The sequence below is a fragment of the Ornithorhynchus anatinus genome, chromosome 4 (genome assembly GCF_004115215.2).
Source record: "Ornithorhynchus anatinus isolate Pmale09 chromosome 4, mOrnAna1.pri.v4, whole genome shotgun sequence".
In the NCBI taxonomy this organism is placed as follows: Eukaryota; Metazoa; Chordata; class Mammalia; order Monotremata; family Ornithorhynchidae; genus Ornithorhynchus; species Ornithorhynchus anatinus.
The window spans coordinates 27,423,860-27,449,671 of record NC_041731.1 but is presented as its reverse complement, the minus strand read 5'-3'; the positions used below and the strand labels follow the sequence as shown (position 1 = coordinate 27,449,671).

At 42.1% G+C, this 25,812-nt stretch overlaps 1 protein-coding gene across 2 annotated transcripts in view; it reads right to left on the bottom strand.

Moving 5' to 3' along the window:
* Positions 1-25,812, bottom strand: part of PAPPA (pappalysin 1) — a 276,545-nt gene that overhangs the window by 221,659 nt on the left and 29,074 nt on the right. For both annotated transcript variants that reach the window (XM_029063723.2, XM_029063721.2), the window contains exon 2: positions 21,523-22,591. In XM_029063723.2, the coding sequence (XP_028919556.1) occupies positions 21,523-22,591 (1,069 nt within the window). The remainder of the gene's footprint in view (positions 1-21,522; positions 22,592-25,812) is intronic.

The following is a 25,812-nucleotide window of genomic DNA, read 5'->3' as shown; positions in this document are numbered from 1 at the left end:
ACTCCTCAAAAACCTCTAATGATTGTCCATTCTTCTTCGTAGCAAGCAGAGATTCCTGACCATTGGTTTTAAAGTACTCAGTCAGCTTTCTCCCCACTACTTATCCTCACTCCTCTCCTACCACACCCAGCTTGCACACTTCTCCACTCTCAAGCCAAGCTATTAACTATGCTCATTTTTATCTCTCCTGCTACTGACTGCTTCCTCCCTTCCTTGCTTCTTCCCTCTCCTCCTCCCTTCCTTCCTTTCTCCTTTCCTTCTTTCTCCTTTCCAACTTTCCTACCTTATTTTCCTCCCTCCCTCCTGTCCTTTTTTCCTCCTTTCCCACTTTCCTCCCTTTTTTCCTCTCTCCTTCCCTCCCTTCCTTCCACCATCTTTGCTTCTGCCACATCAGCCTTCTCACTGACCTCCCTTGCCTCTTGTCTTTCCTTTCTCTCATCCATACTTCACTCCGCTGTCTAGATCATTTTTTCTAAAATGTCATTCTACCCACACCTCCCCTCTCTTCCAAAAGTTCCAATGGTTGCCCATTCCTCTCCTCCATTCCCCTAGCACATTTATTCTTTATAGTGTTACCTCAATCACTCAATAAGCGCACAAGTCAAAGAGGGCAAAAAGTCTAATGCTGGTTGACCATGATGAGGTACAGGGGTTTACAGGGTTCTATGAAGGGATTGTGTTCTCTTTGAGGCTCAAGGTACAATTAAATGACAGTAAAATGCTTGTAGCAGATATTTCCAAAGCAATATCAGTCAGAAGCGTGCTGTGGGTACCATTATTATGCAAATTACATGGTGTAATGTAAATCTGATGACTAGCTATTACAGATTGTCTCATTGGTTTTTATTTCTGTATTTTTTTATTAAAGACTGAAGCCAAGTGACCCTTGAGAGATTTATTTACAATCATTTGCCGGTTATCTCCCTTTCATCTGCATCTGATATTCCCTCTGTCCTCATTACCCTGATGTTTTTCCAGACTTAGTACAATGAAAGGTTGAAACAAGGAGAAAAGTCAAATGCTGAAGGAAAAGATGGTGGTTGGGTAATTCAGAAACCAGATAAGACAAAAAAGATTTCCCTGTGATGACTTAGACTTTAAGAACTAATTTTTTATATTCTCCCAAATGGTATGCATTACCTACTTTAAAGTCTATGTCTAAATTCACAAAGTCATCCAGAAATCTGTACACTGCACATGGAAATGTTCAGATAGATACATGCACACAACCTGACAGCTAAATCAGTTCGCAAACAAACACCAGACTAGTTGGAAAAAATGAAAATAATCTGAGGGACCACTATCTGGCCCTTCACTGCCACTGAGGTCCCAGACCTGCTTTCAGCCCCCAAAAAAGTAGTTTGGTGACTCATACCTTTGGTCACAACCAAGCATCATTTCCCCCACTAATACCCAGTTGGAATTGCTAGGGAAAAGCAGTGGTCCATGGTATTACTTCCTTCTGCATGCCTCTTCATTGGTTTAGAAGCCTGTGTGATCAATTGGAAATGCCTGGATGTTCTGGAAGTCCAGTCCTCCATCTCTCCCTCCCTGATTGCTCCAACACTGCATCTCTGGCCTGGATGGACTCGGTGCCCTTTAAAAGTGGGTGCTAGGTGGAGGGTCCTGGCTGGGAGGAAAGTGGAGGGGTCTGACATGCTGCCAATAAGAGTGACATGGTTAGATCTGGGCAGGACCAGGGACGCAATCCGGCTCTTACAGTGAGTTACAACCCCATGGCACCAGGTGGAAAGTCTGCTCCCTAAGGGATTGGGATAAAAATGGAGCTTTACCCTGAAAATTCAGCAGTGAGAATGCTGGTGCCTAATGTAGACAGGAAAATAGAACATTATATCCATAATGTGTCCTTAAGTTTCTTCACCCCAGAGATAGAGATTCTCCATGACAACTGTCCACCTCAAATTCATTAGCTTAATATATTGCTTTTTGACAGGCCTGGGGTCTTCAATTCTACATGACAGAGGTTCCCCAGCTGACCTGAGACTCAAATTCAAGGCATCAGGAAGAAAGAAGAACTCATTGCATTGCTTTGACATGATCCCTGCTTTCTATCTGTATAAAATCTTATGCAGACTGTTGAAGCTGATACTTTGTTCGAAGGGTGGAAATGCCCCAGCCATATCCTCATCAGAAAATGGTTTGCAGAGAGGAGTTGGGATGTTTTTGCCAAAACCTCATGCACACCCACTTGGCTTCGTAGGGAAGGACTGCACTGCAGTGTTCATTGCATGAAATCACAGTCTCACTAGAAGTGTATATTACTCCACCCTGACTTAAATTTTCATTTACAAAAGAATAAAAAAAGGTATGTGACAGTAATGATAATAATGATGATGATAATAATAATAATAGCATTTTAGGCACTTTATTAATATGCTCCAAACATTGTGCTAAGCACTGGAAAAGCTACTATGCAATCAGATTAGACACAATCACTGCCCCACGTGGGGCTCAGAGTCTAAAAGGGAGGAAGAACAGGTATTTAATCCTGATGAGAAAACTGGGACATAGAAAGGTTACAAGACTTACCCAAGATTCTACAATAGGCAAATGGTAGAGCTAGGAATAGAACCCAGGTCTTCTGACTCCTAGGCCTGTGCTTACTGGATGTGATTCCTGGTTAAAAGGACTTGTATCTTAGTAATAGTTACAGCTTTCTTTGTGACACTCCACCAAGAACCTTAATCAATGCTTAGGTTATTCCTTATTACCATCACCTTCATCAGCAGCAGTAACAGCCAATATTTCTTTCTTTTTTTATTTATTTTTATGGTATATGTTAAGCACTTACTATGAATAATACCCTGTTTTAAGCACTGGGGTAGATACACATTAATTAAGTTGGACACAGTCCTCTGTACCCCGTGAGGCAAATAGTCTATTATTAACTGGGTCATCCCTGGGGGCTGATTCTTTCCTCCCTCCCTCTTCTTCAATACATTTGTTGTGAATTATTGAAAGACTTTCTACTCATACCAATGTAATTTTGGGAAACTATTTTAATTAGATCACCATTTCAATGAATTCTCACAGTCTGTCTTTAGCCCCTACACTCAAGATTCTCATGGCTAATATTTAGAGGAGGGGTTGGAGTCCAACAATAAAGTTCTAATTGGTATTGTAAAAGATGAATGGATGCCCCTCAGATCAAGGAAAGTTTGGTGAGAGGTGTATAGAGAGACAGCGAGAGAGAGAGAAAAACAGAAAAAGAAAGTGTGTAATACTGTGATGATCCTGAGACTTGAAACTCAGCGAGATCACTTCATGGCTCTCTAGACTGTAAGATTATTGTGGACAGGGAATGTGTCTGATATATTGTATTCTCCCAAGCACTTAATACAGTGCTCTGCACATAGTAAGCACTTAAATATGATTGACTGACTATTCTGAGGAATAAGGGAATGTGAGGCAAGAAAGGTTTGCAAAGAGAACTAATCAAATCCAGTCTTCCCAGTGCCCGAAGGATCTAAAATGGACAGGGAGTAATCTTAGGCTCAGAGAGAATTGGGCTCACTAAGATAGCACTTCCATTTCGACTCGGGCTATAGTGGATGGGGTAAATCCTAGTGAGATATTTTTTATACCTGAAGATCACAAGGCATGGATACTGTCCCATTCCCTAACTGGGAAGTCCAGAAGGGTTAGTGGAGAACAAAACTTTTCCCAAGTATGGTTTCTATGAACAGAGCTCTCAACAGGGTTCTCGTGGGTGTGATTATACTCACTTAGATATAACATTATGGATACAGAACCATGTTCGGGTTGCCCCCTTTATAAAATCTCCGACACTTAACAAAATAGAAGATGAATCAGATGCACAGAGAGAAAAATAATTACTTAAAAAAAATGAAAAGATGGAGAATCATGTTCTGAGTTCTGTGTGTTTTGGCAGGCAACTCTTTCACCTTCTTAAATCCTGGTTGTCTTCGAGATGAGGGTGTGGAGTCGTATGAGGAAACCCAGGACAGGCTGAGAATAAAACACTGATTCACCTTTCCATCCCAGATCTATAAGATCCCTTGAGGATAGGATTGGCGAGAGCTCACCTCATGGAAAACTGCCTAAGAAAACAGCACCACCAGCAAGACTGAGTTTCAGCCTACCATCTTTCAAATCCTCATCTGACCTCAGTACTTATAGACCAAGGGCGCCTGTGGGATGAGGGCAGAGACCAGAAACAACAATAGAAGGATTTTAGGAGCATTTTTTCATGGTTAGATTACACCATCACATGGTCTACCTCACGCGCAGGTATGCGTGTGCCGGAAGGCCAGTTGTCTGTTGGAACTTTGAGGAGGAATTGTAGGATGCAAAATCCTAGGGAGTGTTTTCCAGAAAAGATAGGCATTGTCTATAGACAACGTCTGGACCCTCAGCAAGAGGGCATGTTTGCTGCAGGTAAGAGATGAGGATCCAAAACAAAGTGAGTGTTAGGCTTGTATTTGATGAAAAAAAAAATCCTGGAGGAATCCTAGAAACTGGTAAGAAGTTCAAAATTGAGTATTGTTGTTATTGTATTTGCTAAACGCTCACTATGTGTTAGGCACTGTTGTGTGTCAAGTGTGGGGGTAGATACAAGTTAATCAGGTTGAACAGAGTCCCTGTCCTGCAAGGGACTCACGTTTCAGTAAGAGGGAGTAGGATGTGATCCCCATTTTATAGTTTAGGAAACTGAGGCACAGGGAAATTAAGTGCCTTGCCCAAAGTCACACAGAAAGCAATTCACAATTGGCAGAGAAGCATCATGGCCTAGTGGAAAGAGCAAGGGCCTGGGAGTCAGAAGGACCTGGGTTCTAAACCCAGCTGTCACTTGTGTGCAGCGTGAACTTAGATGTCACTTCTCTGATGTCACTTCACTTCTCTGTGCCTCAGTTACCTCATCTGTAAAATGGGGATTAAGACAGTGAGCCCATGTGGGTCAGGGACTGTGTTCAACCTGATTAACTTGTATTTACCCAAGAGTTTAGCACAGTGCCTGGAACATTGTGCTTAACAAATACCAGCGTATTTGTTTAACAAATGTTTAACGTATGTGCTTAACAAATACCAGGAGAAGCAGCGTGGCTCAGTGGAAAGAGCACGGGCTTTGGAGTCAGGGCTCATGAGTTCGAATCCCAGCTCTGCCACTTGTCGGCTGTGTGACTGTGGGCAAGTCACTTAACTTCTCTGGGCCTCAGTTCCCTCATCTGTAAAATGGGGATTAAGACTGTGAGCCCCACGTGGGACAACCTGATTCCCCTATGTCTACCCCAGTGCTTAGAACAGTGCTCGGCACATAGTAAGCGCTTAACAAATACCAACATTATTAATACCACACACATGCACACACACACAAAAAAATTGGCAGTCAGGATTAGAATCTAGGTCCTCTGATTCCCAAGCCCATCTTCTTTTAACTAGGCCATACTGCTTTTCTAATTAGCTCCACAGGTCTACCCTCAGTGGTGCACTTAATCCAGGCACTGATACAGGCATATTTTATGAAAGGAAAATGTTCCTCCTTAAGGTTGGGTACACCTTGTTGTTTTCTTTATTACTCCCTTCCTTCAGAAGAAATTTCAGGGCTGCAAGCGTTTGTTCCTTCCTGCACTGTGGATTCTATGGTCATAGAGAAGAGGGTAGAATAAAAGAAACTGTAGAATCTTAACATTGAACAGAACCTCAAGCCCTGTTTCTAAATAACAGAATGCCTACGCTCTCTTAGATAATTATCCATTCCTTCTTTAAAGGTTCCTGATGATGCAAATGCCACAAGCTCTATCAGGAACTTCTTCGATTTTTAAAAATTTTTAAAAAAATTTTAAATCAATTTTAGAGTGAAGTTCTTCTTTATATGTAAGTGGACTCTTTCACAGCAGTTGAAGCTCATTTCCTCATGCTTGGAGTTTGATGCAAATGGAGGATCAGAAGATTCACTCATTGGTTTATAACAGATAGTCAAAATAATAACCTTAACCTAGAGTCGAAGAGGAAATGACAAGAATGGTAGTCAGAGCGCTAGTTGCCTCAAAGGAGAGTGTTATGATTATCATTATGTCTCACACCTCTAAGGTTTCTCATGCACTCTGAGAACCCGATAGCTGATAGGAGGGAGAGTAGAGGGGACTACCCAGAATGAATTGGGAAGGATAGAAAAAAAGAGAGGGAAGAAGGGGTACCTGTGGTGTGGTTCTGCTTTGAATTTACTAAGCTCTTTTCTCTGAGGATTTCCAAGGACAATACCAATCAATCGTATTTATTAAACTATGAACTATGTGAACTCTGAACTATGAACCATGTCCAATGTCCAAGAAATCAATGTCCATATGAAAAAATGTTCAATAAAACCCCACAAAGCCTCTATAGAAAGAGATTGTCATTCATACAGAACTCCATCAACATTTTGGGGGAAGAAATTATGGAAAAGTTATTTTTTCCTAACAATGTTATCCATGTTCCAGGCACAATAAAATAATGACTGTTAAAGCTCATGTATCCAAGCTCAATGTATCCTGACTTTCTAGAACATCTATGTCTCTTCTGGAGACCCTATCTTTTTTACCTATTGTTGCTCTGAAAACGTCTAGGTAAAAATCATAAAACTTTCAGATTCTTTAATGATTACTGACTGCAAACAAATAGTAGAAACTACTAATTAACTTTTTTTCTGACTTCGGTGTTGACATACACCTCCTTGCCCCCGAATTAAGGATGAACTTAACCCAGCGATTATCAGCCAGTCGATTCTATTTATTGAGTGCTTACTTTGTACTAAGTACTAAGTGCAACAGAATCACTTTCTAGATTTTATGTCATCTTTTTTACCATTGGTATAATCAACGTAATATAATTTTGAGAGGAAAAACTTTGTGTTCTGGTAATAGGGTTTTTATTGTACAAAGAAAAGTACAAGAGATCAATAAATTAGTTTTTTATCCTCTTGGAAGGGTCAAGTGAGTTAGAAAATATTGACTTCACTTCTTTGATATCTTTATCTCCAAAATACGCATGGAACTCAAACCACATATTTCAAAATTGCTTGGGTGTTTTTTGATGAACCTCTATGAAGAGAATAAAGAGTTTCAAGAGGAAATTGGTTTTTTTTCATTTTTTCCCAAAATTTCCAATCCAGTTTAATGGGCTCCAAAGTATCAAACATATGAAGGACAGCTAGTTTGGTGAATGTTTAACAAGTCATCCTTTAGCATGTCAGTCACCCATTTATAAGAGATATGAGTCCGTATGTATGTTTTTGTTTTACCAAGAATATCTGTATCTTACCTCTATTTCATCCATATCAGAGAGGTCAGTTCAAGTAGATCATTTCCTGAATGACTCTGGAACTTTTCACTGGCCAGTGACTGTGGAACGAGTGTAAAATGATCCCCCTGATAAGTGCTAATCAGCCAACATCTCCTGAGATATATTTAAATAAGAATTCTTGATGGTCTTAACCAAACCCTTCAGAAATCGGACTTCTTTCCTCTGTTTCTGCCTCTGGCTCTTTTAATGAATGGCTCATTTTCTCCAGAGACAATGACCTCATAGGTTCCTGAAGCCACAAACAAGCATCTAACCAAGAAGCTTGGCCTAGTGGAAAGAGCATGGGTCTGGGAATCAGAAGGACCTGGGTTCTAATCCCAGCTCCACCACTTGTCTGCTGTGTGTCCTTGGGTAAGTCACCCAACTTCTCGGTGCCTTAGTAACCGCATCAGTAAAATGGGGATTAAGACTGTGAGCCCCACATGGGACATGGACTGTGTTCAACCTGATTACCATATATCTACCCCAGAGTTTAGAATAGTGCAGAGCACATAGTAAGCGCTTAACCAATACCATAAAAAAGATAAGGAGGAGCAGAAAAATAAGCAAATAGTAAAAGGAGGTCCTCTATTTCCCAGATTAAGTTGTGCTCTTGCTTTGGTGGCTGAAAAGCAAACTCCCTTGCAAAGATCCTTGGTACAGCCTGCCCACCTTGATGTCAGTGGCAGGTCTTGGTAGAATTCTCCTATTCATAGCTACCTTCTGTGGTCATAAAAAATGCCTTAGTAGTCAAAAGCCAACCAGTCTCACTAACAGCTTGGACGTTTCAACTCACATGGGATGCAACATCACAGAACAGAACCCCTTTTGGCCCAATGTCAGAGCAAACCGATTAAATAAAACCCTTGCCAACTTAAGAAAACGGAAATAGAGAGTCCCCTCCTCCCACCTCAGCCTTCCCCAGTGTACCTTACCCCATTACACCCGAGGGCACAACCAAGAGACAGAGCAAGATGAAATGGGAGCAAGGGGTTCAAAGGGAGAAGAGAGAAAGCCCTCAACAGTTTGGGGAAGGGAAACACGATTTCCATTTGCACACTGACCTTATACTTAGTTAAAAAAAAAATCAAATGCTCTTTACTCTAGGTTTCAATTTCAGAAACTGAGGACAAAGAATCAATCCCAGAAAGTGAAGAGGCTTGCATTTATAGGTTTTAGGGTGTAATCTGAGCTCCAATTTTGTTGAATTTTCTTAACCAAAATAAAATTTTATTTTTGTTCTTAATTTTTTTAACAACATAGGATATTGTTTTTCTGAGTGTCTACGCTGTCACTTGTGTTCAAGTGACACAATAGATGGAAAAATAAAAACAAGTGTGCTGATGAGGAGGAATAGGATGGTGGAAAATCCACTTCTTTCAGTGTCCTAAATCTGAGGCATTCTGAACATGTCTGATGTTTTATTTACCCAGAGGAACACAAACATTCATTGAAGGGGTAAGGAATATGTGTTGTATACCTGGAATGACAAATATCACCCTTTCCCTCCCCAGGCTCCCCAGTACTCTAAAAGTACAAAGCACTCTTCCAAGATGCTCAGAGAGAAGATATTGAGTGCTTACAGCATGATCCCACTGGTCTCCTAAAGATGACTGGGATGCCAGGGACAGTTGAAGAGGGCAGTGATTTCCACTGCTTAACTTCAATAGCTTCATTTCATCTTATTCTCTTTTTTGATAGTTTCTCCCACTGCTGATAATATTCATCCATAATTATGATAATAATAATAATAATAATAAGTATGGTAATTATTAAGTCCTTACTGTGTTCCAAGAGATAAGATATAAGGTGGATCTAAGATAATCAGGTTGGACACAGTTCCTTTCCCAAAATGGGGCTCACAGTCTAAGTAGAGAGAAGAATAGGTATTGAGTCCCCCTTTTACAGATGAGGAAACTGAGGCACAGAAGAGTTATGTAATTTGCCCAAGGTCATAGAGCAGAACAGGAATTAGAACTAAAATCCTCTGACTCCCAGGTCCATTCTCTTTCTACTATGCCATGCTGTATCTCTTTTTAGCTTCAAGACTCTAGGCAACCTCAACCTTTTAATATATAAAATCTTGGTTTTAAGGAACAAAAGAAAAACTACCTTGACTTATGATGACAGCGATGATGATGATGATGATAGTGGTGATGGTGATGTTTCAACTATATTTCATTTCTCCCCCTGTTTTTCATCTCTGTGTGTGTTATGTGGACATATCAGAGGTCCCTGTAGGGTAGCTTGACATTATCTACTTTGAGAACTGATCCTATTTTTTTCAGTAAGATATTAGGTTGAACACAAGCCACCACCCAATCTACTTAGGGTTTCTCTGATGATATCTGAGTTTATTCCACTCAGTTCTCCACATCTAATGTTTTAAGGGTGGTGGCCACAACTTTCTAGATAAGGCAATTCCAAGCTTATCTGCAATGGTGAGGCTCTTATTATTAATAATAATAATAACAATGATGATGGTATTTGTTGAGCACTTACTACATCCCAAGCACTGTTCTAAATGCTGGGGTAGATACAAGGTAATCAGGTTGTCTAACGTGGAGCTCCCAGTCTTAATCCCCATTTTACAGATGAGGTAACTGAGGCATAGAGAAGTTAAGTGACTTGCCCAAAAGTCACACAGCTGATAAGTGGTGGAGCTGAATCCTATTTTTTAGTGGTATTTGTTAATTGTCTACTATCTGCCATTGCTAAAATCTACCCTTTCCTCTCCAACCAAACTGCTACCATGTTAATCCAATCACTTTATCCTATCATTCCTTGATTACTGTATCAGTCTCCTTGTTGATCTCCCAGCCTCCTGTCTCACCCCTCTCCACTCCATACTTAGTGTTAATAAGCAGCGTGGCTTAGTGGAAAGAACACGGGCTTGGGAATCAGAGGTCATGAGTTCTAATCCTGGCTCCGCCACTTGTCTGCTTTGTGACCTTGGGCAAGTCACTTAACTTCTCTGTGTCTCAGTTCCCTCATCTGTAAAATGGGGATTAAGACCATGAGCCCCACATGGGACAACCTGATTACCTTGTATGTACCCCAGCTCTTAGAACAGTGCTTGGCACATAGTAAGCACTTAACAAATATCATCATCATCATCATCATAATGAGGGTATTTGTTAAGTGCTAACTGTGTGCCAGGCACTGTACTAAGCATTGTGGTGCATATAAGGAAATCAGGCTGGACACAGTCCCTGTCCCACATGGAGCTCAACGTCTTAATCCCCATTTTACAGATGAAGTAACTGAGGCACAAAGAAGTTAATTGACTTGCCCAAGATCACACAGCAGACAAGTGGTGGAGCTGGGTTTAGAACTCAGGTCCTTCTGACTCCCAGGCCTATACTCTATCCACTAGGCCATGCTGCTTCCCTCTGCTACTTCTCTCTTCTGCCAAGATCATTTTTCTACAAAAATGTTCAGGCCATGTTTCCCCATTCCTCAAGAACCTCCATGGTTGCCCATCCACCTCCGCATCAAACAGAAACTTATTTTAACCTTTTAAGCACTCATTCATTCATTCATTCATTCATTCATTCATTCAATCGTATTTATTGAGCACTTACTGTGTGCAGAGCACTGTACTAAATGCTTGGGAGAGTACAGTGCAACGATAAAACAGACACATTCCCTGCCTACAACAAGTTTAAAGTCTAGAGGGGGAGGATGGGCACCCCATCACCTTGCCCCCTCCTACCTCACCTTATACTCTCCTACTACAACCCAGCCAACATAGTTAGCTCCTCTAATGCTAACATTCTCACTGTGCCTCAGTCTCATCTATCTCACCGCCAACCCTCGTCCACATCCTGATTCTGGCCTCAAACACTCTCCCTCCTCAAACCCGACAGACAATTACTCTCCCCTCCCCAAAGTCTTAATGAAGGCACATCTCCTCCAAGAGGCCTTTCCTGACTAAGCTCCCCCTTCCTCTTTCCCACTCCTTTCTGTGTTGCCCTGAGTTGCCCTCTTTGTTCTTCCCCCCTCTCAGCCTCACAGCACTTATGTACATATCTATAATTTATTTATTAATATTAATGTCTGTCTCCCAACCCTGGCCCAAGACTGTAAGCTTGTTGTGGGCAGGGAATGTGTCTGTATATTGTTACATTCTACTCTCTCAAGCATTTAATACAGTGCTCCACGCACAGTAAATACTCAGTAAATATGATTGAATGACGGACTGACTGCCCGGCACTATACTAAGCACTGGAGTAGCTGCAAGTTAATCAGGTTCAACACAGTCCATGTCCCACATTGTGGTCTTAATCCCCTTTTTCCAGGTGAGTTAACTGAGGCACAGAGAACTTAAGTGACTTGCCCAAGGCCACACAGCAGACAAGTGATGGAGCTGGGATTAGAGCCAAGGTTCTCTGACTTCTAAACCCATACTCCTTCCACTAGGCCATGCTGTTTCTCAAACTACGTTCAGTTTTGCTCACTGCATTTGGAAAGAAACTTGGAGATGTGGAGGGTCCTGCGAAGAGTGACAAAAATAATTAAAGGAGTGGAAAATAGATCCTATGAAGAAAAGTTAAAAGAATTTTTTTTGCCTAGAGATGGAAAGTCTGAGTGGTGTTATTTAAAATCATTTTTATTTCTCTCATTATTGTCATTTTTATTATTACTATTTATATTTGTTGAGCTCTTGTTTTGTGCCATAGTAACAGCAATTGGTGCTTGGGAATAATCAGATTACATATAAACTGAAGTCAGTTTTTGCCCACAAGAAGCTTACAATTTATGGGAGAAGGCAAACATACAGAAATAACTTTTGATATTAAAACTAACACTAGTCTTCCTCTCCTCCATCTCCAGAGGATCTGTCCCCCAATCCAACCCCTCAATACCCCAGTCCCCCAACAACCTAACCCACCAACCCTCCACTCTTGTCTACTTGTCTACTGACTACAAAACAGAAACCTAAATGAGCGAGATACTGATTCATTCATCCATTCAATCGTATTTATTGAGCACTTACTGTGTGCAGAGCACTGTACTAAGTGCTTGGAAAGTACAATTTGGCAACAGATAGAGAAAGTCTCTACCCAACAACAGGCTCACATTCTAGAAGGGGGAGACAGACAACAAAACAAAACAAGTAGACAGGCATCAATACCATCAAAACAGAAAAATAGAATTATAGATATATACACATCATTAATAAAATAGAGTAATAACTATGTATAAATATACACAAGTGCTGTGGGGAGGGGAAGGGGATAGAGCAGAGGGAGGGAGTAGGGGCAATGGGAGGGGAGGAGGAGCAGAGGAAAAGTCGGGGGCTCAGCCTGTGAAGGCCTCCTGGAGGAGGTGAGCTCTCAGTAGGGCTTTGAAGAGGGGAAGAGAGCTAGTTTGGCGGATGTGAAGAGGGAGTGCATTCCAGGTCAGAGGAAGGTCGTGGGCCAGGGGTCGATGGTAGGACAGGCAAGAATGAGGCATAGTGAGGAGGTTAGCAGCAGAGGAGTGGAGTGTGCAGGCTGGGCTGTAGAAGGAGAGAAGGGAGGTGAGGTAGGAGGGGGCAAGTTGATGGAGAGCTTTGAAGTCAGTAGTGAGGGGTTTTTGTTTCATGCGAAGGTTGATAGGCAACCAACCACTGGAGGTTTTTGAGGAGGGGAGTGACATGCCCAGAGCTTTTTTGTAGAAAGATAATCCAGGCAGCAGAATGAAGTATTTACTGAAGCAGGGAGAGACAGGAGGATGGGAGATCAGAAAGGAGGCTGATGCAGTAATCTAATTGGGATATGATGAGAGAGTGTACCAGCAAGGTAGCAGTTTGGATAGAGAGGAAAGGGTTGATCTTGGTGATGTTGTGAAGGTGAGACCAGCAGGTTTTGCTGACAGATTGAATGTGTGGGGTGAATGAGAGAGCAGACTCAATGATGACACCAAGGTTGCGGGCTTGTGAGACGGGAAGGATGGTAGTGCCGTCCACAGTAACGGGAAAGTCATGGAGAGGACAGGGTTTGAGAGGGAAGATAAGGAGCTCAGACTTGGACATATTAAGTTTTAGGTGGCAGGTGGACATCCAGGTAGAGAGGTCCTGAAGGCAGGAGGAGATACGAGCCTGAGGGGAGGGAGAGAGAACAGGGGAGGAGATTTAGATTTAGGTGCCATCTGCAGAGAGATGATAGTTGAAGCCATGAGAGTGAATGAGTTCACCAAGGGAGTGAATATAGATGAAGAACAGAAGGGGAGGAAGAAGTGACCCTTGATGAACCCCTTCAATTAGGGCATGGGAGGGGGAGAGGAGTCCGCAAAGGAGACTGAGAATGAATGGCCAGAAAGAGAAGAGGAGAACCAGGAGAGGATGGAGTCCGTGAAACCAAGGTTGAATAATGTGTTGAGGAGAAGGGGATGGCCGACAGTGTCAAAAGCAGCTGAGAGATCGAGGAGGATTAGGATAGAGTAGGAGCCATTGGATTTGGCAAGAATGAGGTCATTGATGACTTTGAGAGGGCAGTTTTGGTGGAGGGGAGGGGACAGAAGCCAGACTGGAGGGGGTCCAGCAGAGAGTTGGAGTTGAAGAATTCGAGGCAGCAAGTGTAGATGACTTGGTCTAGGAGTTTGGAAAGGAAGGGTAGGAGGGAGATAGGGTGACAACTGAAAGGGGCAATGGGGTCAAGAGAGGGTTTTTTCAAGATGGGGGAGACATGGGCATGTTTGAAAGCAGAGGGGATGAAGCTGTTGGAGAGTTAGCAGTTGAAGATGGAAGTTAAGGAGGGGAGAAGGGAAGGGTTGAGAGTTTTTATAAGATGAGAGGGAATGGGGTCCGAAGCACAGGTGGAGGGGGTGGCACTTGAGAGGAAGATGAGATCTCCTCTGAAGTTACTGCTGGGAAGGACGGGAAAGTAGAGGAGAGCGTTGAGAGCGGGGGGGATGGAGGAGGGGGAGGGGTGACTTTGGAGAACTCAGACCTGACGGTGTTAATTTTCCTAATGAAGTAGGTGGCCAGATCATTGGGGGTGAGGGATGGAGGAGGGGGAGGAACAGTAGGCCTGAGGAGGGAGTTAAATGTCCGGAACAGCTGACAGGGATGATGGGCATGGGTGTCAATAAGGGAAGAAAAATAGTTTTGACTGGCAGAGGAGAGAGCAGAGTTAAGGCAGGAAAAGATAAAGTTCGAGTGAACAAGGTGGGCTTGGTGTTTAGACTTCTGCCAGCAGTGTTCAGCAGCTGGAGCATAATAGTGAAGGAGGCAGACAGTGGCAGCCTTTGATTGCACTTTGACTTTGAGATAAAGCATTAGAATAGACTACCAAGGACTTCACCCTTTGAGATCTTTCAAAAAGACAAGCTCCCCTGCCCTGCTTTTTATTCATTTGCCTGGAGAAAGAGGGTTGAACCAAACAATCTCTTCACATCCCAACCTCCTCAAGAATTAAATGGGTTGATTCAGATCAACTGCTGGCTTTTCCCTTAATTTAAAGGGTGAACGAGGTGGAATTTCAAGAGGCAAAGGGTGGAATCACCCATAAATCTCAACTATGTTCCAGTTCACAGCAGCTTTGTCCCACCCTACCCCAAGGATCTGACCAGACATGCCTTTTGAATATGGGGAGAATTAAGAGTGGATGTGTTTTCTTTTTAATCTAGCAAATCAGCAGTGTGGGTGATGCCCACTTCACCCAGTGGGAGTATTCTGTTTTAAAATGTGTGATCCAATGCAATTATGGGGACGTTTGGGTCAAGAGTGATTCATTCTCAAAATAAACCAGTGTGCAAATGCAGTGAGTTTAATATAGGTTACTTGGTTTCCATTTAAAAATACCAACAGTTTGACCAGTCTTGAAAATGTCAGTATTTTAAGAATGAAAGTAATGTATACCATGACTCATTCCAATCCCACTTTACATAACTACATAAGGGTGGCTTTTTTCAAAGGAAAACTCACAGGAATGGGTTGCCATCAAATTCAAGAATATTAGGCAGAGTTAAATGAATAGTGATATTCAGATTTGAAAGAGATTCTGTTCTGTCTTTATTGGAAAAGAACAGTTAAGAATATTTTAAACTGAGATGACATTTTGAATTTTGTTGCTTTTTAGGCTCTAACTTTAAACTCAAGGTGGACCAGAATAAAGAATTCCACTAAAGTAATTTGGCTCAAGATGTGCCTCATAACCCTTGGAAACCCTACTATCATTTATAATCTGATCTAACATCTTCCCAGGTACCCTAGGCACTTCCCTATTAGACAGTAAGCTCCTTATGGGCAGGAAACAAGCTTACCAACACTATTGTATTATTTTCTCCCAAACAGTGCTCTCTACATAGCAAATGCTCAATAAATACACTACTGTTGAACTGCAAACTCATCAAGGGCAGGACTTTGTTTTATTTTTATATTGCACACTCCTAAGCACCTACAATAGTGCTTTGCATTAAAAAACTAGAAAGCACTTTCTTTTTCCCAATTTCTCCAAGGCCAGGGCATCCATACTTTCCCTTGGTATCTTGAGAATTGTTCCCAGTTCTAGAATGTGATGGCTATGTTCTTGCAGAATCCCATGATAAGGGAAACTCATGTGATACTCACTACCTAATGTCACACAAATGGTACCAACTATTTCTTTCAACACAGTGCTATACTGTATCTGGATGATAGATATTGCTAGAAGAATGTTCTCTAAGGTTATCATTGCACTACAGGTAAACACCCATTTTGACAGCACCTAGTGGTTATGGATTGCTTTTCAGGTACCCATACATGGAGGATGGTTTCATAGGAAATAGGCACTGCATGTTTTTCAACCAATCCCCATGTTAATGGATATTAAAATGAGAAAGGGCATTTGGCTTTAAGCCATTTCCACTCCTGCTCTGGTTATCACTGAGGGTGAAAACTGTATCATGTGAATATAATAATAATAATAATAATAATGTTGGTATTTGTTAAGCGCTTACTATGTGCCGAGCACTGTTCTAAGCGCTGGGGTAGACACAGGGGAATCAGGTTGTCCCACGTGGGGCTCACAGTCTTAATCCCCATTTTACAGATGAGGGAACTGAGGCACAGAGAAGTTAAGTAACTTGCCCACAGTCACACAGCCAACAAGTGGCAGAGCTGGGATTCAAACTCATGAGTCCTGACTCCAAAGCCCATGCTCTTTCCACTTGAGCCACGCTGCTTCTCCAAATGACTTAGATAAGGTTCAAGTCCAGTTGCTCGACTTCATTAAAACATCTGCTCATCTCTTGAAGGCTGACCAGGCAATATTTGAAATAGCATGACTCCTTTCATCTTTCATTCAGGAATTTTTCTATTGGAATCCATTTCTATCAGACCATCAACTTCTGGATCCACACTTGCCTGTTCAACCTTGTGCGTTGGAGGGAACTATGGGATTTCTCAATAATGTTAAATCCAGAGAAAACAGCTAAGGGGAGAAGGGGTAGCAGAGCAGAACTGGACAGCTACTTAGTGAGGGCAGAGGCAAGGCATATTTGAAAAAACCTTCTCCCTCCCCTAACTTAAAAAAAAAAAAAACTAGATTGCTCTCCTGCAAATGGTCTCAGGTCATGAATTCTTCACCTATTAGGTGTTTCTTCCCTGTTCCCTCACAGAGGCACACTGGTACAGTGACCACTAGAGAAAAAACTGCCACTGGTTAAATGAACGGTTGAACTATAGGGAGCACAACTCTTTCAAGTGGGATTTCCTATGAACAAAATGGTCCTGAAGAAATGGTCTCTGGAATCATATAGCTGGTCTGTGGTGGTGACTCAGAAAAGAGCTTTTCAAGGAGGAGACAGTGACAGGTAGCCTATGTATGAAAGAAGTAATATCAGTGTTGTTGCTGGAAGAAGGTGAAGAAAGACCATCAAATAAGGCTAAACCATGAAAATGATAAATGAAAAAGAAAAGAGCTAGAATATCTGTTGGAAGCAAACTGCTGGTCAGGAGTACTGCTGGAACCGAGGTTTTCTCAGGGAGAGACAAGCCTTCTTTACAAATGTTTTTGTGAGAATTTCTCCCACACTTCCACTCAAAACTAATAAAAACTAGACTTGGTCTCAGCAGGGTTGCTCTGTTGCCATTCAAAAAATAAAATAGAAGATCCTCAAACCTAGTTTCATGATCTATTTTTAATTCCATTTCATGAAAATCCAGACATTGGGACTCAGAGGTGCAATTCCATTTTTAAGCTTCCCCTGCTTGTGATTTGAGAAAGACCTCCTGTAGATTAAATCTGAAGGTATGCCGCAATATTGCATCATCATAGGGGTAAGAAAAGAAGAACTTTACTTTGATTTCTCTGCCATTCAGTGCTTAATATGGGTTGCTTGCTCCTCTCCAGTCAAAAATTGTTACTTTCTCTCATTGAGAAGCAGCACGGCCTAGTGAAAAGAAGAGCATGGGCCTGGAAGTTAGAGGAATTGAGTTCTAATTCCAGCTCTGCCACTTGCCTGCTGTGTGACCTTGGGCAAGTCACCTCACTTTGCTGGGACTCAGTTTCCTCCTCTATGAAATGAGTTCAAATCCTATTCCCTCTTACTTCGACCATGAGCTCCATATAGGATAGGGACTCTGCCCTGCTTGATTAACTGGTATCAGCTCCCCAGGACTGGCACATAAGAAGCCCTTAACAAATACAGTAAGTGTTGTTATTCCTCCCAGAACACCTTCTTAAACTCTCATCCACTCCTTGTGTAACGAGGCTCCATGTTTCTTTCAGCATTGCCCATTTCTACCTGATGGACACCACAGTGATTCTAGGCTTCTTCATTTGGAAAATGATAGCTCATATGAACCATTTCCTTTCTGTTGTTTTGCTTCTCTGACCCTCCTTACTCTCTGTGTCCCACCCAAACTCCCGTATTCCCAAATTCAAAACTCTCCACTAATCTGATCTGACCTAACTCCTGCTTCTCTTTCATGAGTCTCGCCCTACTCCCTACTCCCACTTTGACTCTTAACCCTTCTTACTTGACAATCCCTAAACTGAAAGTAGCTTTCCACCCACATTCCCCAAACCTCCTCCCACCTACCTTCCCAAAGCCTCTATTTTCTGGGAATTCTGCTATTCCATCATCCTGAAGCAATCAAGGAGTAAAATAAGGGATGCAGGGGGTGAATCACCAAGGCAAGACAATCAATTCTAACCCCTGAGCACATATTTTTACAGGGTTGGTAGTTTGTCCATCTTGTTCGCTTGCTGCTGAAGCTGACCAAACCCCACAGATGATTGAGCACCTAGGAAAATGATCTCTTTTTGGGACTGACCCAAATCTCTCACTCTCTTTCATTTCCATGTTCAATGTGAACAGCAGTAAGTAGGCTGAATGGGGTGGGAGAGGCATTAGGGATGGACCGTGTACTGGAACATAGGCAGCAGTACCAACCAATTGCTGTTCTCAATGACTGGTAGCCAAACAGTTGTGGGTAGCATTATGCTTTCCGGTTTAGCAAACGTTTTGTTATAAAGACCTGGTAATCTCCACAGTATTGGAATTTGGATGGATGTTGGGAAGGATCCATCTTCCTCTCCCTTTCCTTCTCCTTTCTTACCTCTTCCCACCCCATAGGCCTTTGAGCTTCAAACTACCCTGGATCACTAATGCAGGAGATAAGGAACTTTTATGGATAGGTCCAAGCAAGCAGCAGAAATTTTTAAACACTTAAAATTGCCACTAGTGATATTAATCAAAACTGATCATTTTAAAGGGTGGTTAGAGGCATTAGAACCAAATTCTTAATGCAAAAAAATGCATTATAAAGTTAAAGCAAGATGCTCAGCAGATTGCTAATATATTTTAATGTCTGTCTACTCCATTAGATTATAAGCTCCTAAAGGGCAGGGATGATGTTGACCGATTCTACTGTACATTCTCAAGCACTTAGTACTTGCGTTCTGCACTTCATAGGCTCTCAATAAATACTATTAATCGTTGGTTATTACTTCAGATAGTCTTACAGAGGATACAGAAGCACTGAGAGGCTTGCCCAGGGTCTCACAGCAAGGATATGAAAAATGAAATGTTAACACAGTCCGTGAATCTCTTGGACGAACTATTCCCTCCTGATCAGCACCAGGATTCAATGGGTTCAGTAGGTTCAGGACATTTCCCTTTGTACCCACGAGATCGCTCTGAGTCATTGTTGCTGAGCACACACATTTTCTGGGGCTTTCAAGCGAAGATTCTTTGTTTTGATTTAAATCCCATTTGTCTTTCTTTCCCTATTAGAACACAAGTCCTTTGGATGTGCATTTGAACCCCATGCACAGAGCTGAAAACAGGTTTCATAATAACATAGTCAGGTGGGTTGGGAAATGAGGACTTGGGGGAGAGCATGTTTAATTTGATCTTTTAAATGTCTCACCCTCTCTGCCCCTGCCCATCATGTGCGACACAATAGGAAGTTGTTTCTCAAAAGTGGATTCTAAAAGTCACAGTGTTATCAAATCACAGCTAATTTTTTTTTAGAATTTCTGGACATTCCAGAAAGATGAGGCTCTCAACCCTGGTGGAACACTGCTTCTTTCATCGACCTAGTTCTTTTGGGTCAAAGGGTTACTCTGCGCCAGAGCCACATCCACTCGTTACTTGCACAGGGGTCCCAAAGACAGTACCCTCAATGCCAGGTCCTGTTTACTTCCCATGTACCCTCCACCCAAACAGGGGCTAAGATTGGAAAATGTTTCTGTCTTCTGGGGAAATGAAATCAGACTTATTTATGAGGTGGCACCACTACAGTCTGGCAGGTATCTGATCTCCCATTTTGGACCTCCCATTATTCATACTGACTTTCCCCACAAAGCCAAAATGTCTCCCTGTCCCTGAGCAATTGGGTCTTCTTCAATTTCAGAAAAGAAGCCACATAAGATAAGCTGATGGGATTCTGGTTTATGTGTTTCAGTAGACTTCAGTAAACCTTCCTGCTGTTGTCCCTTGCCTTCCTTCAGCACAACACATGCACACGCACCCAACCATGTACACACTCTTCCTAGGACCCTATATGCTCTTATGTATAAATATGATTAAGGAAGTGAACAACAAGATTATGACCTTCCACAGTCTGCTATAGAGGACTTTGGCTAGAATCAGAGAACTAGCCTCGTCTAGTGGAAAGAGCACGGGTCTGGGAGACAAAGAACCTGGGTTCTATTCCCAGCTCCATTACTTGTCTGCTGTGCAACCATGGTCAAGTCACTTAACTTCTCTGGGCTTCAGTTCCTTCTTCTATAATATGGGGATTCAATGCCTGTTCTCGCTCCTACTTAGACTGTGAGCCCTATGTGGGTCAGGGACTGTGTCCAACCTAATTAACTTGTATCTATCTCAGAGCTTAGAACAGTGCTTGGTGTATAGTAAGCACCTAATAAATATCATCATCATCATCATCTTCATCATGTCTGTAGTGGCCAACAGGAGGATTTCCCCCTGTAGGTTCAGCAGTCACCTCTATCTCCTATTTTTGTGAAAATGTAATGACCGTCAATAGCTTCATTTTTAAGAATGAAAAGCAACCATATAAAGTCTATATGTCTGCAAACAGTTGGTAGAGATCCCTCTTTCTACACCTGCTCTTAGAGTACACAAAGGTTTGATTCTAGTATTACTAGTATTACTATTAGAAGAATACTAGGATGTCAAGAATGGCAAAGTCAAAGTCGAGCCCTAGCAGGTGCTAACCTTCAATCCATATATCAACCAGGTCTGGCTCCACCTTGTTTAATCTTCAAGATCTGGCACAAAATATCCCCATCCTACTTGTGGCCATTTTGTGAATTTCAAGAGAAAACATATACTTTGAAACACAATAGCAATCATCTGGGGAGCCTCAGAGAATATGCTAGACTTTTGCTCGTAGGTCCCCTCAACTGTTGTATAAAAAAGTGCTCCCCAGGAAATACAATTAGTACATTTAAAGGTCAAGTGATTTTTGGCTCATGCCCATTCTCTGGTCTATGGCTCCTCACATGTCTGTACAATGTTCTTGGGCTTTTCTCTAGGAACAAGGGGAGTTTATATTAAATGGAAAATCAGTGAAGAAATCTAGAGGTCTGCTGCAAAAGTGACCATCTAGTTACCTTTATGGTCTCCTTCTACAAGACAACTGATATCAAATTTCTATCCAATTATCCAAAATAAGAGAATGTGAAGTAATTACTCTTTCAGACAGCTGCCAAGGGAAGCAATGGTTTTACATTCAAGGGTTCAGATGTTGAGACTTTATTGGCATAAAAAGGTACCTACCTGTATGGAGAATCTGGGTCAAAACATGTCTTGGTAACATCGGAAATCTCAGGGTTACAGCACTCCCCGCCATCAAAGTTATATCTTTCGTAGTTACAATCCATGTCACATACGCCGTTCTGCTTCTTCTTGTTGAAGGTGGCGTGGTTGACATACCTACAGTCCCCACCATCAAAACCCGTCAAGGTATGATTGCATTCAGGGTCACAGCTCTCATCCCCAATCTTGCTGATGTCACAGTTCGCCAGGATGAGGCGGTGGCGCAAGGAGGAGTTCTTCACCTCCAGCACCTCGAGCTGCCATGTGATGTTGTAACGTTCAAAGGCCTCAGTCAGGTGCTGGTGCTGGAAGGCTATCTGCTGCTGGCTGACTGTGGGATTCTGGTGGAAGTCATCATATAGATTCACCACTCGGTAGCGCACCAACTTGTGGCCACGGAAGCTTGGAAGTTGGTTGTAACTGGCGATCACCTCTGTGTTGTCACACAAGGTCTGCCCGCAGAGAGGAGGCTCTAGGCTAGTATCCAACAAGAAGCTGTGGTGGTAGCTGAGTTCTACCTGAGGACTGGTGCCATCCTTCATGGGAGACCATGTGGTTTTCACATTCTCCAAGCTCTCCTGAAGGACTAACTGAGGTAGAGGGGTGTTTAGCCCATGGATGGCCTGTCCCATGTCCATCAAGATCTCTTTCTGAGATCGAGCCATCTTCCAAAGACTCAGGTGTTCTAGATAACCTCGATAGTTCTGGTTCAGGGCATTCCCGCCAATCATGAGGACTTTACACTTCAAGGTCAAGGGGCTGAAGATGCCACCTACTTGCTCCGTGCTGGTGGCCACCTGGGCACCATTCACATAGAGTTTCATCTGGCGCCCATCGTAGGTGGCAGCTAGGTGAACCCACTGGTTGGGGAGGTAGCTGCTATGAGCATTGATGGTGGTCACTTTGCGGGCACGGTCTGTCTTCAGTGAGAAGAAATAGCGGGGATCTCTATTCCTCTGATCACTGGTGGTGTGAATCCCCAGAACCCAGCCTCGGTCACGAGAGGTGTAAGAGCACTTGTCATAGAGTCCTATGGATCCCCCCAAAAGAAAGAGGAATAAATAAGGTTATTGTTTTCTTCTCAATAAGGATATTCATGTGAGTGTAGACTGGTGATGTAGGCTAACAATGATTAGGTAGGAGAATATGGTATCAGGTGTTTAAAAGTGTGAATTATTTATGATTCTCCCATTTTCAGAACTAAGACAAGTCAAATGTCCCCTCTCCTAACAGGGGAAATGCATTTTTGTGTCTCTATATCTGTATCTGTAGAGTTGAAGGGGTCTCCAGTTTGTCATCATTGGTCTAAACAAATTAGAGTCTCATGAAATAACTTTGTTAATGTATTTCTCAGTTTCTCTCTTCCTCCTTCTAATCCATTTTTCACCTCCATACACCCTGCTGGTCTTCCTAAAATAAACTGCCATTTCAATGGACATCTCTATCAAATGTACAGTGGCTAATAAGAAATAAGAGAACGCCTTGGATACATAATTAAAGCTGGTGAGAAAACATTACCCATGAGAGATTATGAGAAAAAGACCTTATAAAGTTGATTTTATTGAAGAACTTGTGGAGAGGATGAGAGAGAGATATTACTGGAGAGATGGAGTGAATATGATGGAGAGCAAACGAAGAAGTTGGATGGAGAGAGGAGGGGGGGAGATGGAGGGAGGGAGGGAGGGAGAGAGAGACAGAGAGACAGAGAGAGGTCCATGAATGAATCTCATGCCATTTTGAGGAAACTATTCTAGGTCCAGAGCTTTCAGTTCCTCTCAATCATCATGGCTTTAGTTAGTAGTTAGTCAGAGTCCATTAGTACTAATGGGATACCCAAGGAGAAAGCCCTGAACAAGGAATCAAGAAAAAACACACTTAGTCTTTGCAAAGACACTATCTTTGGGATGCAGAACTATGCACATGTCATATGTATACTATCTATTTGAGTGGGCAAGAGTCAAAACAAGGAACTTGGGGGCAAGACCCACTTCTCATTGACCTCATACATTTGTGTAGCCTCTAGATATAAAACTGTCTATTTCTAGCCAACCTTACTAACGTCTTTTCCAAATAGCACAATAGTTTTGTCCTATAAGGCATAACTTTAAGGAAAACTCAGGGAAAAGGAGAAAGAGCAAAGAGGGAATAAGAGTGTAAAAGGAGTGAATGAAAGAAGAGGGAAGAGCTATCTTTTGTGAATAAATGGGATGTATGGAATCAGTTAATCAATCAGTGGTATTCACTGAGTGCTTACTGTGTGCAGAGCACTGTGCTAAGTGCTTGGATGAGTACAGTAGAGTAAGTAGACACATTCTCTGCTCTCAAGGAGCTTATGATCTAGCAGAATGACTTCATCTCACTTTCTAAATAGCCCTGAGATGTTGGGGGATATCCACTGCTTTCTTAAGAGTCTTAAAAGATACCATTTTTGACAATCAGCATAAGAATATGACAATAGAAAATCTAAAGAACATCAGAAAAGAAAAGAGAAGGGTGTCTAAAGACATCAAGAGATACTGTACTTGAGTTTGGTTTTTTTACAAAAACATGAAAAGCACAAACTCCCACCAAAAGGTACTATTGAAAAATCATAAATCCTTGTCAGTTTAGCTTCAGTTAGAAAACTAAATATTAAATCCCGGTTTCCCCCTCACACCCAAACAATGGATCTTACTTTTGATTCTGAATAAGTTGCTCAACAGCCATCTGTTAACAATCACTCATTAACAGTGTGGTCTTGTCTAGTATCAACAAGAGCAAAGGTTACAGGAGCATTCACTGTATTTTCTTTCCCACCTCCCCTCTACCCCTCCTTCTCCTTCTACCCCTTTTCTATCCTCCCCTCCACACCAAAAAAGAACCGCTAATGGGAAAGTTGAAAATTTTGAAACAAGCCTTTTTCTGCCCACTCTTATTTTGCTAGGGGCTTTCAGCTCCCCCCTTTTCCTGTTGTCTTTGGAAGGGGGATCTCAGGGTTAGGAAGGTAATATGTTTATACATCTGTAGGGCAAACTCAGTTCAGAACCTTTTCAAGACCAACTTCAAGCATTTGGTGCTTCTTCTGAACATACAGAAGAAATAGGAATAGAGAAGGGGTGGAAAAATGGCTGGTGAAGAAAGAGAGAAAACAGCCCAGGGAGGGCAGAAAAGAGGAAGGGTGTGTTTTAAGAGAATAAAGAGAGAGTATCAGATGTGAGCATTAAGAACGATGTTTTCCAAAGGGCTGAGGAAAAGGTTTTTCCATCAAGGAGAACTATTAAGTTAAGGCTACAAATCTGATTTAGGGTCAAAAGTGTCACTTGCTTTCTTTCATCCAAAAAGGCTTACAAAACATCCCCAAAACTCATCTTTTGAGTATCTTCCCCTAACTAACTAAGCCCCAAACAACTTCAAACAGATATACCCTCTGCTGAGGAGTTACAGTGTGGTATAATGGAAAGAGCCTGAGCCTGGAAGGCAGGCTACCTGGCTTCTGATACTGGCTCTGCCCCTTGCCTGCTGTGAGACCTTGGGCAAGACACTAAATTTATCTGAGCCTCAGTTTTCTCAGCTCTAAAATGGGGATTCGATATCTCCTCGCCCTTCCACAGAGAGTACCTTTGACTGATTATCTTGCACCTACCTCAGCATGTAGTATAGTGTTTGGGACATAAAAAAAGCTTAACCAATACCACAATTATTAGGGTACTAGTAGTATTATCTATGGTAATATGGTACTTATTAAGCCCTTACTAGGTACAAAGTTGTCACATCCATAATGCCAGAAAAACTCTGTAGTGAGACTATTCTCAGGATAGAAAGCAGGATTAAGAGGCATAGGTAGCAGAACCGTAGGATCAATTACTCTGATGGTGGGCCTAGGAGGTAGTAACTATTGTATTTTCTAAGGATCTAATCCAGAGATGAGTAACTAAGCCACTTACACAGTTTTTACATTTAATGTTTACATTATTAGGACGTATGTGTTTTTTTATATCAAGATGGGCTTTTTTATATTAAGTTGGTTTCATGGAGCAGTGACATTTTACCTCCACTGAAGATTATTTCATGGCTGCTATATTCCTTTCCATCCACCTTCTCTAGCTGATCTAGACTTCTCTACTAGAAGAATTCTAGAAGAGATCTATATTGGGGCTAAGGGCTGCCAAAACTTTTGGCAAAGGCTCAATCTAGAGAATTTGGTGGGGTGATCTCAAGGTCTCAAGGTCTGTTCAAATCAAAATCCTCTGAAAATCAGGCACTGCAGTTGAT